The sequence below is a fragment of the Alosa pseudoharengus genome, unplaced genomic scaffold (assembly GCF_046254945.1).
Source record: "Alosa pseudoharengus isolate Yale_2024_CS ecotype anadromous, Long Island Sound unplaced genomic scaffold, YU_APseudo_1.1 YU_APseudo_1.1_scf_20, whole genome shotgun sequence".
In the NCBI taxonomy this organism is placed as follows: domain Eukaryota; kingdom Metazoa; phylum Chordata; class Actinopteri; order Clupeiformes; family Clupeidae; genus Alosa; species Alosa pseudoharengus.
The window spans coordinates 16,538,031-16,552,685 of record NW_027468664.1 but is presented as its reverse complement, the minus strand read 5'-3'; the positions used below and the strand labels follow the sequence as shown (position 1 = coordinate 16,552,685).

The 14,655-nt window shown below is 42.5% G+C and overlaps 1 protein-coding gene across 3 annotated transcripts in view; it reads right to left on the bottom strand.

Annotated features, from left to right (window-relative positions):
- The window catches only part of eps8a (EGFR pathway substrate 8a, signaling adaptor), a 61,121-nt gene that overhangs the window by 17,282 nt on the left and 29,184 nt on the right, over window positions 1-14,655 (bottom strand). For all 3 annotated transcript variants that reach the window (XM_076296709.1, XM_076296707.1, XM_076296708.1), the window contains exons 2-6: window positions 8,827-8,916; window positions 6,985-7,055; window positions 3,205-3,272; window positions 2,330-2,491; window positions 944-1,093 (exon numbers count right to left, since the gene is read on the bottom strand). In XM_076296709.1, coding sequence (XP_076152824.1) covers window positions 944-1,093; window positions 2,330-2,491; window positions 3,205-3,272; window positions 6,985-7,055; window positions 8,827-8,894 — 519 coding nt within the window. In that variant the 5' untranslated portion in view covers window positions 8,895-8,916. The remainder of the gene's footprint in view (window positions 1-943; window positions 1,094-2,329; window positions 2,492-3,204; window positions 3,273-6,984; window positions 7,056-8,826; window positions 8,917-14,655) is intronic.

Genomic DNA, 14,655 nt, shown 5'->3' with positions numbered 1-14,655 from the left:
GCTGTAAGTGCATGTTGTGTGTTATGTCTGTATGCTACTGAGACCTTGAATTTCCCCTTGGGGATCAATAAAGTATGTATGTTATGTATGTATGTTATATATGTATGTTATGTATGGTATGTATGGTATGTATGTATGAATTTATGTATGTATGTTATGTAATGTAATGTAATGTAATGTAATGTAATGTAATGTATGTATGTATGTATGTATGTATGTATGTATCTATCTATCTATCTATCTATCTATCTATCTTTTGCATAACAACTTCATATCATGACATCTCAACTGGCATTGTAGTAACTCTGAGGTGCATGCAAACTTAAGACCATCTTATGACAACACTGAGTGATAAATATGGGTGGTAGAACTGGACAAACAGGGATGTTTTTTTCCCTGTGTTTTCCATGCTACATGGACATTTTACATTTGATCATTCTGGTACATTTAGAGGTCTACACTGCAATCTTCCTGTCCTCCCATAGGTGGTGTTAAAGTAGCAGAGCACAAATCCTGCTGATCTGACTATCTCCCCCTCCTCTGAGTAAGAATAGTGGTAGCGTAGCGTACACTCTCACCACCAGCAGACTGGGAATGTGGCTGTGTTCAGTAAATAATGGTGTGTGAACAAGGGATTTATTTCTATAAATGTGTGTGGGTGGTTAGGTTTCAACTAGTGAAGTAGTTATTTCAATGATCCTCAAATTTTAAATGCATTCGATTTTAAAATAAAGGGCTTTAAAAGGCAAAGTCAGGGGGTGCTGTGATGCAAGCAGTCTGAGTGCCCATGGGGACGTGGGTTCGATTTCAACCCTTGGTCTTTTCCCGATCCCTCCCCATCTCTCTCTCTCTCTCGCTTTTAAAAAAATATATTTATGTAGTTTGTACAGTTTAAAAGTCTCGTCAGAGTGTGTTCCAGGCCTCTGCTGCAGCCCAGGCTCACCTTTATGTCGTCGCACTGGAAGAGGTGCAGGTCGGGCTTGCCCTGGCCGGACTCCTTGCACACCAGGGCCAGGATGGAGTCGTAGCTGCAGGCGCTCATCACTGCCTGGCAGTGCTGGATGGTGCTAATGGGGAAGTTTTCAAGCTCGTTCTGAAAATGTTTCCAGAGAGAGAGAGGAGGTTAAACATCAGCATATTAAGTATATAGGACAACATTGTGTATATAGGACATGATGATAAATGGCGGGGGGGGAGGGGCATATTAAAAACCAGACAACATATATAGGACATTAAAATAGGATAAGAAAACATTATGTATATAGGTGCAAAGGAAGAGTAATAGTGTCAAGTTAGCTAAGACAGCAAATCCTATTCATAAAAGATACAGACTACAGACAGAAGAGACTAGCAAAGAGAGACCACTGAATGCTATTGTACTTCAGTGAATACAGCTGAAATAACCGTTAGTGACATAAAATGTTGCACAACTAAGTTAAAATATTTTCAACTTGTGAGGCGCAGAGCGGATCGCTGGCCATGTTTATGCAGCTTTAGACAGTAAGACAGAGCCGCTGAGAACACGGAATGACTTAGAACACAGCTCTTTAATTAGAGGGTGCAAATAGTGGAATGAAAGAGAGAACTGATGAGTGTGTCCAGATTTAACACAGCATTAGCCAAGGTGAAGAGTGATCTGGGAAAAACATGGCTGGAAAACTGAGAATTCATATCAACTATGAAAGCCTGCCTTTGTTCAACCATTGGTATTTTTTTTCAACCACCGCTTTAATAATGATACCTGGCACATCTTCGACAGCACTTCAAATATTTGTATTTTAGTTTCATCTCTAGTGTGTGTGTCAGAATATTTAACACGTTCACAATGATGCTTGGCTCAACTTGGAGAGCACTTCAAATTGTCAGTTCCATCTGTCCTGTGAGTCCGTTTGAATATGAAACTGCCAATCTGTGTCCACCTGTAAATGAGAAGCTGGAAAATATTAAAGGAGAATTCCGGCGATTTTTCACATATATCTCCGTTTATTGAGGCCACCGAGTACTATCTATACGAAAGAAAATGAAAACAGGCAGCTACAGTGCTACACGCATGTTCATGAGCCTCCCGGTTCATGCCCCCAGAGTGTAGCACTGGCAGCTCTAGCTGTTGGCTGTAGCAACTCAAACTAGGTAGAACCGATTGTTTTCGTTTTCTTTCGTACCGACAGTACTGGGTGACCTTGAGAAACAAAGATCTATGTAAAAAAATCGCCGTAATTTTCCTTTAAGATGGAACATGAGCCAGATTCAAACAACTGCCAGGCCTCAGGATGCCATTCAACCTTGTTTCAGCAGCTTAGCATCCAACCCCCATTGGGCAGAGGTTCACCTTGGTCTCCGCATCGATGAGGCTGACGGCCTTCTCGTCCACCTGGAGAACCATGTCCTGGGTCCACACCTTCCCTTTGGCGTCCAGCAGACGCAGCTTGCGGATTCCATCCTCGATGGTGATCATGGCCTCTTTACGGTCCATCACAAATGTGGTCAGGTGCTGTCACAGAGGATGTCAGGTGATTATGTTAAATTACCCATGATACATTGTCATTATAGGCTATCTCCAGGTATAACAGGTTACTTTTACAACAGATCATGAACACTCCTAAGATAAATGATGATGATTGTGTAGACTAAACTAAAGTTTAGTCTACACAATGCAAAATGTCATTGAGCTTTTGCTCACCATTTTATTTTTTTTATACACAAATAATTATCACAATCTTTAAGTAGAGAAGCTACAATATCACAAAGGTGCTTCTGTCATATGAAATCTGACAGTGGGGAAAAAACATAATTGATGACCTGCTTGTTTCGTGAAGGTCCAGTCTATTCAGTCAGACATTCACAACATTACACAACAGCTGTAAACAGGGGAAAACCAAACCAAACATGATGTACTAAACAACATCCTGTGTATTTTAAGACCACAACAAATTACTTTCCAATCACTGGCCCCAGTGGTACCATAATGTTCCAAACAACAACAACAAAAAGACAGCCAGGGACCCAAGCAAAGCCATGTCCAGAGGAAACTATAGGAGGAGTTAGAATTTGATAGGTGCAGATACAGACAAGTGTTGATGCGCAGGTCAGGTTTTCACACGGTCATTTGTTCAAATCCTCATTCCTCAAGATACTGTTTCTGGACTAGACACTGGACTAGACGGAGTTGGATCGTAGCGAGAGACCTGTTGGTATGGTGCTTACCTCCACATGGTACTGCGATGTGTCCGTCATGCTGTTAATACTGTTCTTTGTGTAGTTCTTCCTTTGTTCTAAAAAGACAGAGCACATCACAACACAAGAGTCACACAAACACACACACACGACACGGTAGATTTCAAAGCCGCACAGAAGATTTTCTTAAACAAACAATTCTTTCCCTGGCCTACTAACCCGGAGCAAAAGTAATGTCATTGTTAACACTTATAAAGAAACAACGGTATGTTCAAACCAAGGGCAAACAGAGTCCAGACCGGAAACACCCAGAGAGCAAACAATGCCGTCCAACGAACTGCAAACAACTCCTAATCAAATCGAATGGTAGTTATATGATGGCAAACTTCTGCAGACATCATAAAAGAAAATGTGGAAGATCATCAGTCATGAGATTTCTTTTCTACCATTTAAGAAGGTTTGTACAGGTGTTTGGTGCATTTAGCCTTCAATTATTATTTTTTTTATTTTGTTTTTTTCTCCCCAGGTTTGCATTTCCAAAAAGCATGTTTGTCTTCTGACCACCATAACAAAAGAAGGAATGTACTCAAAATGACTGACAAACTTGTTTAATGATGGTCACTGCACAACAATGCTTTTTGGAAATGCTATTCTGAGGCTTCAGTTACAATACCAACTGTATGTCAGTACTGATATTGAGTGTAAAGCACACGCAAAGTTCAAGTCACACACTCAAAATCCCACTCTAGGAAAGGGGAGGAGGATGCTATAGAGTAAGGAAACTATATGTGCAACTATCAACCTTTTTGTGAGTAGGCCTTAAGTCTGCACAACCAATAACAAGCAATGCTCTATAATAACCCAATTTAAATGGAACATTAATTCCAAAAATATATTTATTACAATAAAATGTAATGTAATTTTACCAACCACCAGGAGAATAGGAATTGCCAATAAAATGGCCAGCAAGCTACTGCCAGGAGAATTGGGGTCGGTCTTTGTCCAGTCCAGACCTTGGGCCACTGAAAGGCGGACACTAAGGTGGAGTATCTGAACTTGTTTTGGTTTTGCAGAGGGGCAGTAGCACACAGCACACAGTGCTGAAACCCAGCTCGGTTCCAAGCCTGATACCTTTCTTTCTGTGTTTGGCAGATGTGCGGAAAAAGTACAGTCCATCTGTTCCTGCTCGTGCGATAAGCAAAGGGAGAGAAACCGAGTGATGAATGGAGAGGGAAAACAAAAAGACACAAAAAGAAAAAAAAAAAGAGTGGAGACATGGATGACTGAGAGGTCATAAGAGAAAAGGATCCACTCGGAGAAATATCTGTTGGTAAAGTTTGGATAATGGTGTCTGCTATCTGAGCACTGGCTATCACTCTTCATAGCCCAAATTCAAAAGCTTGATAATATTTTCTAGGACGCTGAAAAATTATGTTTGATATGACTACGTGCTAAACTATGCAGGTACATGCCATTCCTCTTCAAATATTAATGCATGTCCTCAAGGACCTGAAACATTCATATTATATTCAGATTAGTCATCAACATGATCTACAGTCATATATGGTTTATTCTCATGCATTGATTTGCGTATTTATTTTGAAGAGACCACTGCACATTTTTCTCATGTCATCCTACAGTTGCTAATGAGATGACAGTCATATTCAAAATTAAGAGACCATTGCAAATTTGAACATGACTGTCAACTCATTCTGTCAACTCAAATGTCAACCGTAGGATGACAACAGAAAAATGTGCAGTGGAGTTTCCAGATCTGTATATCACCAAAGATACGGGAGAAAGAGACTAAAGATTGCTTTCTTCTGGTCTGTTATCCAATGGTATTTCTACAAAGGTAACAGGTAAATAATGAAATAATGTAGTCAGACAGCTTGACAGGGCAATTAAGAACCCGTCTACATCAACTTCTCCATCTGTCACAAGAATCCCAGGAGTGGCAACAAGATAAGCCAAACAACTGCTCCCTTCCATTCTTTCGTACTCCTCTATTGCGCACACACACGCACGCACGCACGCGCACACACACACACACACACACACACACACACACACACAGGCAAAGGCCCAGCAGTGTGTGGGTCAGACTTAGCACCACAGGCACCGACAGGCCACAGCTGGCCCCCCTGGAAGGTGTCAGCCTTTCCCCACAGACATGGCACAGGACGCCCACAGGGTAGGATGGAACTAACCACAGCCACAGCTGAGGACCCCGCAGACAGGCAGACAGGCAGGCAATCTACAGGAAGAATCATGGCTGCAACTGCAACTCCTCCCTACTGCAGCAGTAGGGCCAGCTTGGACACAGCGATTGGACACTGGCAGGTTTAGACCTGCCCACTGCGAGACATTCCACCAATGCCGCTGCTTTGCCGTGGGGTTGATGCGAGTGTGATCGGGAGGTGGGGCTGAAAAAGAGCATGCCTCTGCAGTCTATACGATGAGGGTGGGTGGGTGGGTGGGGGGGGGGTATGGCAACAATGAAAAGGAACTGAGTGTACAGTCTTGGGAGGGGATGCGTAGAGCACACACATGAGGAGGCAGAGCGCACATGAGAAACCTCCATAACACGTTACCATGGTGATAAACGACTTCAATAACACGAGCCTGTCGGGCGGTGGCGGTCGGGGTGGTGGAGCGAGTGAGCGAGTGTGTGCCACAGGGGGGTCAGCCAGCTGAGCGCGGCGGTGGCAGCGCAGCCGTTAGTCCTTGAGCCTCCCTTCAGTTTCTGCTCTCCCTTGTTCCCTTTCTTCTGGGGCATCATGAAATAGGGGACCAATTATAGATGGGCGGACATGCGACAAGCGTGTGGTGGCTCACAGCTGATTGGCTGGCTATGTGAGGGGTGTGATATATGTGGGGTGCGGGGGTGAGGCTGTGGTCCAGAGATAAGGCTGGGCAACACCTGAGTCCAGTTCACACAGTCACTGCAGCTCCAACAGCCTTTATAGCTCTCACTCATATCCACATACACACACAAACACAAACACACTGCAAAGACAACATACAGACAGGCAAGTGAACAAACACATACCAGTGTTTCCCATACATTGACTTATTTGTGGCGGCCCACCACAATATCAATATTGACCACCACACAATGATTTTCCAGGTTGTACTAAATTGTGCTTAAATCTGGTTAGCATCATAACCACGCTGTGCTAATTTGTTAAAACTGTTGTATTCAAGTTAATTCTGTAAACCCCCACAAATGAAATTCAATACTGTGGGAAACAGTGCATACACTATAATCACACACAAACACATATAACACTATAATCACTCTGTGATGATGGATGTGGTCTGAATGCTCATGTGAGAGGGTGCGGTGTCTGAAGAGCAGTCAGTACATTTCTCCCACTGACAGAGGGAGACACAATGTGCCGTATACTGTACGTACACACCCGAATTCAGTCAACATCAAGCTACCCTCAGTATCCAAAATGCAAACAGCCCTGCAATCTGCAATCATTTTCATCACTCAATACGGATAGCCATATCAATATGGACTATCAATATCTGAACAATATATTAATACAATCTATAACATTCTTGGTAGAAGGTAATGCAATAAAACACCCCTAATTTACACATTGCACGTACAAATTTATGTATGTATGTATGTATGTATGTATCTACAGTATGTTAAGGGCTATGATATAGAGATAGTATACAGAGACATACTGTACTGCATGTAGATATAGATGATGACATTATGTTCGATTTCTGAAGGTCATGTTGGATAGGGCAGCATATAGGACACAGGAAGCATGTGCTTGTGCAGCCACTCACCATAAAGAGCCTTAGCACTGGACTTGGTGGCATTCCTCTGTGGCAGCTCAGGGGAGTGGGAACCATGGCCGCTGGAGAGAGGGACGAGAGGAGAGATGAAGAGAGGAGAGGATGGAGAGAGAAAGGAGAGAGGAGAGGGATGAGGTGTGGGAGAGATAAATGGGATGGAAAAAGGGAAACAGAGAGGGGAGGGGAGGAGGGAGTCAGAGAAGGGTGATGGAAAGGTAGAAGTGTAAAGATAGAGAGAGAGAGGAAAAGAGAAACAAGGTAAGACAAATATAGGATGAAAGACAGACGACATACAGACAGAATGACAAAAGGAGAATGGGCAAAATGCAAAGAAAGAAAGAAAAATGAGAATAGAAAGAAAGAAAGATGAGAAGGAAGAGAGAGAGAGAGAGAGAGAGAGAGTCAGTCAGCTTGAAAGATAAGGTGCAATCCAAGTGCGCTTGTTTCCTATTGTCGTGTGTTTACTGCTGTGTCTGAAGCAGATGAATGCTCTTTGGCACCACCGCAGCTCCGATATCATTTCGCACTGACAGGCTCACTGGACGTTTGGCATTGATGAATTTACCGGTCATTTGATAGGCCATGACTTCATAGCGCATTTTAATGGGGTGAGGATAAATAATGGATGGAACCAATTAATATGGTGGCATATTCAGGGCCAGAAACAAATGGGCACAAACAAACAATACCTGTAGTCTTCAGGAGTGAACAGCTTTATTTTTTAATGACACCACGTATACAGGTGACTATAAATAGACCTTCAACATAAAACTGAATAACAGTCTTTTTCTGACTAATACTCCACTCCTGACCTACAAGTAACTCTTAAAACACAATAAATACATGCATGAAAGTAAAACATTTTTTTTTACTTAACCAAAAAAGGAAATTAATAAGAGGAACAAAGTAGAACTAGAGGTACAAAGTGTAAATAACTCTTGTTTGATATGTCCAAGAGAGTGTGATTTTCACCTTCCCTTCAGGGCAAAAACTCAGCCAACAATTGCTTGGTCAACCAGACCTCAGATGCACTGACGAGTTGCACAGAAATCAATTTATGAGGCAAATAGAATTATGGCCTGAGCCTGGGAAAAGGACACGGCAATTAAGTAACTGGATCAATTTTCCCCCCGAGACACAAGCCAAGCTGAAGGAGTAAGGTCAGTGGTTTTGCAGGGGTTAAAGGATTGGTGTGAATGCTGTTGATAAAACATTTGATTTGTTTATGTCTAACACTCTCTATGGGGGGCCCTCATGGAATGCCAAATCAAATCAGACACCTACCCTCGGTCATAACAGATTGACTTCTCACTTGAAGACTCCCTGAAGGGAATTGACTTCCATCACGGAAAAAGTATTGTTTTTTTATTGTTGTGAATGTGTACTTACTTGTTTTGTGTGTGTCAAGTAACATGTAACCTACTGGTTGCCAACATTTCCACGGGATTAATAAAGTATCATTAACAAGCTTTTGTGACTTTGATGCTACAATACTTAACTCCCTCTCACACAGTCCATCACACACACACACACACACACACACACACACACACACACACACACACACACACACACACACACACACACACACACACACACACACACACACACACACACACACACACACACACACACACACACACACACACACACACACACACACACACACACACACAACTCAATTACCAAATACTAATTTGGATACAAACACTGACTGCCATTGGCTGATTCAGACCAGAGATGTTTCACACACAAACAAAGCCAATAATACCTTAGAAACTTAAAGGTTATTCACATGTATTTTAAGCTGCATTGAGCTGGTAAGATACTCACTTTAGCTGGGAGGAGTGGGAGCCAAAACCACTAGAGGGGTAAGTGGGAGCAGAGTACCCGTTCATCATGGAGGTCACGGCAAACAATCACCTTTGGGAGGAAACACAAAAAATAAAGGAACAATTTTAATTAAAATCCAAACCAAGAGGTTGTACCTGTAAAAAGCAAAAATATGTGTGTTGGTTGTATTATGAAGCCTAAAAGCAGTGTTACACTGCTATCCAACATCTTAAGACAGCATCATTCCACAGCATCAGCAATGCTGAATTTGTAACTATTGTACATAAACCAAACATTTCTTGTAGGAGGAATTCTTCTAAGTTTTCCCAAAAAAGACACAAATAAAGGAAGCTACATGAAATCTCCTTTTTGCAGCTATCATAGCACAACCACTCTTGGCAATGATTTCTGAAATACAAAATAGGCCTGCAGTGACCTTTCATAAACACCATTACAGCCTTCATCTCACTGGTACCTCAGAGAGTCAAGTGGCTGTGGTGAATATATGAGCATGATGAATCTGGTGTCTTTTGACTGTAGCCTGAGTCACTGTCTCTCTCTTCTCTATTCTCTCACAATTCTCTATGGCCTGCCCCCCCAATGTGTGAAAATAATCACCAACACTTTCATTACTATTTCAAGATCTATAGGAGTTCATCTCTGAATCTCTTGAGCTAAAGATTTGTGACTTGTATGCCATAATGCAGTGGACAGGCATGTCCAAACACCACAACAAAACAATGACCTGTGTGATGCAAGATAGGATGAGCAGAGAAGAGTAGAAATACAAATCCTACTTAAGTATTTTCTAGTGAATGCACTGTAAAGAAACACGTTAATGCAACACACAATAAACTCACCAAGCTAACTTAAACCACTATAGCTTTACCTACACACTGTACAGTTCATTATCTTCACTGTTCTGAATGAGAAAGACTGGGTAAGGCGAAAGGAATTGCAATATTCTATTAGAAAGATGCCCTCTACTCCCTTTATACCATCTTCCTGACAAAAATGTGACAAACTTCCACTTCCCAAGGGTTCAAACGGTGCCATCCACTAATGTTACCTCCTAACTATAATTTCTACAAGACCTCAAGGCCAAAATAATAGCTTTCCAAGCTTTATAGCCTACAAATAGGTTCACGACCTTAACCAAACCTAGGTTCACCTCACCAACACCCATCACCAACAGCAGGCCTGTTAGACTTAGATTAGAAAGGCCTGATAGGAGAGGTTAACAACGTTTGGAATGGTGGATGGTGGAATCAAACCCAGCAATCTGCATGAGGTGAAGAGAGTGAACACAGCTCAGACTGTGAGAGGAATACACAGGCCTCGAGGCTGATCAGATCCTATCTTTGGAATCAGGGTCACACTCTAAAAATAACATAATATTTGGGTCCTGGCCAGATGCCAGAGTACCTACAGTATGTGTCATGAATACCAGGGAATACATGTTGCATCATCCAGGAGTTTTAAGCATCTTAGGCTGACAGGTACAAAACACTTAAAGGAGAACAAGTCATTGATTTACAGGAACAATTAACAGATAATCTAATGTGAACAACTTTTTGGACTACACACCAGGGACACAGAAAATAACACTTCAAAGATTTTAATTATTCTCAAGCGAGGCCACTTTGTCTTTGATAGTGTACCCTAGTTGTTCTAGCCACTTTGTTGCCTACTTGGGCACCAGGTGTTGGATGTAAATTGTCTTTCCACAGTGTTCGAACAACAAGCAGTGGAGAGTTACAATGGAGCCAATTAGGTAGACTGTCGCACCTGCGACCCAGTGGGTACCAAATAATCGCATGTGTCCATGTGCGTGTCAGTCAACGTAAATAAAGTAGTGGAGCTAGGAGTACAGTACATCTAATCGTGGTTTAATCTGCACCCCCGACTTCAGCCAAAAACACAAGGTCATGCCAGCCTCCAGTCCACGTCCTCAAGTTCACACTGCACTGGGACCAGTGCCGCCGGTTAACCGATTAGCACAGAGTGCTTTTCCAGAAATGAAGAGATGTACTGTTAAACCGGAGGTAGCGAGTCACATGCTATGCCCTGTGGTTGCGCTGTTTGCTTAACTGGTTTGGATACATGCTCTCAGGTGCCGACAGGAGCATAGAAGCTTACCAAACCACAACACTGGTCCACTTGAGTAGAGATCTACACTAGTGTTCCTAAAAGCATTTTTAAATCAGACATACTGGTCTAAAGTTCAGGGTTTTCTTTTCCAGATTAGAAATTAAAATGATGGGACTAATTACAAAAGAGGATTATGATGTAATATGCTTAAACTTAGATTTCATGCAGCGTACAGTACCACCTACACTGTTACAGAGAATTTGGAGATGTTAAGCAGTGGAAAAAAAATCCCATTTTCAGGTGGAAGACGAGTGTAACTCAAACGTGCTGACACTCTTGCAAAGGGTTATAGGTTTTCAGGACAGGGCTAGTCACGTGGAGGCACGGCAAGGTAAGAGCACTCTCAGAGAGAACTCGGGATCCCAGGCCACCAGTGATCCATATGGCGATTAAAAGATAATTAGAAAAGGAACTCCCTCTGAATAGCCACCGGGGGGGATTTGCGAAACACCTCCAACTAATAAAAAGATATTCTTAAATTAAATGCCTGCAACACAAGGGAACGTCAGAAGCAATCCATCAGGCATGCACACACATGTATGTATTGGTGTGTGTGGGTGTGTGTGGGTATGTGTGAGTGAGTGAGAGAAAGAGAGAGAAAAGACAGAAACTGTGTACGTGAATATTTGTGTGTGTGTGTGTGTGAGTGTGAGTGTGTGTGAGTGTGAGTGTGAGTGTGAGTGTGAGTGTGAGTGTGTGTGTGTGTGTGTGTGTGTGTGTGTGTGTGTGTGTGTGTGTGTGTGTGTGTGTGTGTGTGTGTGGGCTGAACAAGCAGTTATAAGTAGCACCACTGAATCACCGTATGTACAGTCAAGCTCTCTGATTACTTTTCCCATGCCCACCCCACCGCCCACTCCCCATCTTTAAAATAGGAAATCTCACTCTCCCACCCTCCCCACTGCACCACTCGAGGCCCCGTCACCATAACAACATCGCCAGGATACCTATTCCTCAGGGGTGGGTTGAACACCTACCTTGGATAACTCTGAGGGGACTAAGCCCTGACTGTACTATGGTGGGTTGGTACTAGCAACCATGACACCAAGGACCTAATATATTCCAAGTATGTAAAACATGTAAACCTACAAAGTATTCTTCTCTATATCTCCTCTTTATCTAAAGTCAGTTTAGGAATGAAAGACAACTGGGAAGAGGCTGACCATAGCCAATACACTGAAGACAATGTCAACTGATATAACTGCTGTTAATGCAAACAATTGTAGGTGATGCCCAGGAGCCTAGTCCTCTTCTCGTTGCTAATCTCGTTGCTAACATGCTAAACCACAGTACAATGAAGAGTCTGTAAACAGTGGTTGTGACTATACACAACAAAAAGTAACATAGAACACTATTTCATGACCAGAACACAAATGTGTAAAAAGGCAGCAGATATGCTGATCATCTCTACTCTTATGAAACCATACCTAGAATGCTAATCAGGTCTGCAAAGCACAAAAAAAAGAAAAAGATTCTGTGGAACATGGACGCCAGCAGAGTGCAAATTCCAGTCGAGCCCATCTAGGCAATTATGCAAACTATTCTGTTATTCAGATTTGACTGAATTGAGCATTTTGAATAAAAAGAATAGGACCCCTGCCTTTTTAAAAAAAAAAATATCTCACATTCCAAATCTAATAATGAGCATGTAATTCAATCAAGAAAGCCTGCTTGTAAGTAGTTTCATAAAAACTGAATGCCGGAATTTCCATCGACAGTTACAACTCCCTTCAGTAAAAAAATAGATCCACCCACACGTACAGTTGAGCTGAGAGAAAGATCTACTGTACAGACAGCCCTGATGCACAGCTACGATAGCAGCACATGGCAGGGCCCTTAGGATCCTAGTACACTTTCAAAACAGCTATTCAAGACACATAGAAACAGACTGCCTCAAGAACCAATGGAGGAGTTAGTAAAGAGGGTTTCTTTAACCATTAAGTATTAAGACTTGTGTAACAGTGCCAAAGTAAACAAAGTATCATTGACTTCATGTTCCAGCACTTTCACTGTTGACTGTGAGGATTCAGGTGGCTAAAGGCTTGGGCCAGCAGGGGAATGGAAAACTGGCTACAAACATACTGACGATGTCCAGGATCAACACGGTCTCTAGTGGATGGAGCAGCAAAGTTAGCGTTTGGCATTGGTGTTTTATACATTACTCATTCTTCTTCATTGGACTGACACTCTTATCCCGAGCGAGTTACGGTGAAATTACTACAGGGACAGGAAGCTTCAGGTGTTCCATTTGGATGACCAGATTCCTAACCAATAGAACACCACCAATCAGATCCACTAAACTACTACCTCAGTCATTGGGTCGTTGTTCAGCAGCTGCCTGAAACGTGGAAAAGCATAATGGAACATGATGGACAGAAATGGACAAACAAAACAAATAAACATTGTAATATTTGTCCTGTGTGAATCTAAAATAGAATATCGGTAGGTGATATACAAGAAGTAAGAAGTATCTGTCTGTGCAACTTCCCTTCCCTTGTTTAGCTTTGCTGCATTCTGTAGTAGTTTGCTGTGGCTTCATTCCACAGACTTTATGAAGACGGCCTCATTAGCAAACATCTTTAAATGGATCACATTGTTCCCCAAATGCATGTGTCCATTGGTGCAAGCTTAGGTCAGCCTTAGGTGAGAACAGGCAAGGCCACTTTTGTCAATGTCTAGTTAATGATTGAACAGAAGCCATTCATTCTCATTGAGAATCAATTTCCCTCCTGGTGGCACGGGGAAGTGGTCCAGTGCCAAAGCTAAAATTAGCCTTGCGCCGTCAGACGGAGTAGGCAGTTAGCAGGTGGATGAGACCGAGCTTTAGGAGACGATGACAAAAAAATCCCCCACCTACGACAACAACAAAGCTTGACAAATCCAGCCACGATTAGCCTCTTAGCGCAGACCTACAACCATCAATGTTGATATTTGGCCACACTGTTAGACATGAACCCCACTGTGGATGTCAAGACTAAAGACAGATCACAGTCTTGTATTAAGCCAACATCATTCAAGTCTTCAGGATTAGGAAGTCACAGCGTAACTCAACCTGATTCCATTAAATAATTGATCTAGATGTCAACTGTGGCAGTTGATTCAGGATTGGGAAACTTCTGTTATTCAGGGTGCTGAACTTTGGTGGCCTTTATATCTGAAAACAGGTATTTTTCTACAACAATAGCATTATATGTCAAAAGTTCCTCTGTACACTGTATGAAACAGGCAAAAATGGGCAACTTCTTATGGATAACTGGCTAACTTCAAGTCTCTTAGGTCTTCAACAACAGAACGAAAGACAACATTTCACAATGCAAAGAAAACATTCTCTTTGAAGAGCTACTCATTTCATGACCTCTTTATAAAAGTGTAGATGTGCAAAACCCCATTGCAGCTACATGTGGGCACCATCTTGAATCGGAGCCATAAAAACCTCAGTGAGAGCGTGGGATGGCTCCCTGCGTTTGGCAGCACTAACAGTGGCCTGGCAGACAACTCCAACACTTGAGATGCGACAAATATATTAGTTCCGGTTTCCCACACTATCCCATTAAAGGCGAATCATTATACCGCTGTCTGAGGAGGGAGAGGGGAGGAGCGCTGAACAAAAGGCCTGAGGGGAGGCTGCCTTGAGGGGCTGGGGATTGTGCTGAGAGCTGCAGGCTTTTTAGTGGCCTAGCT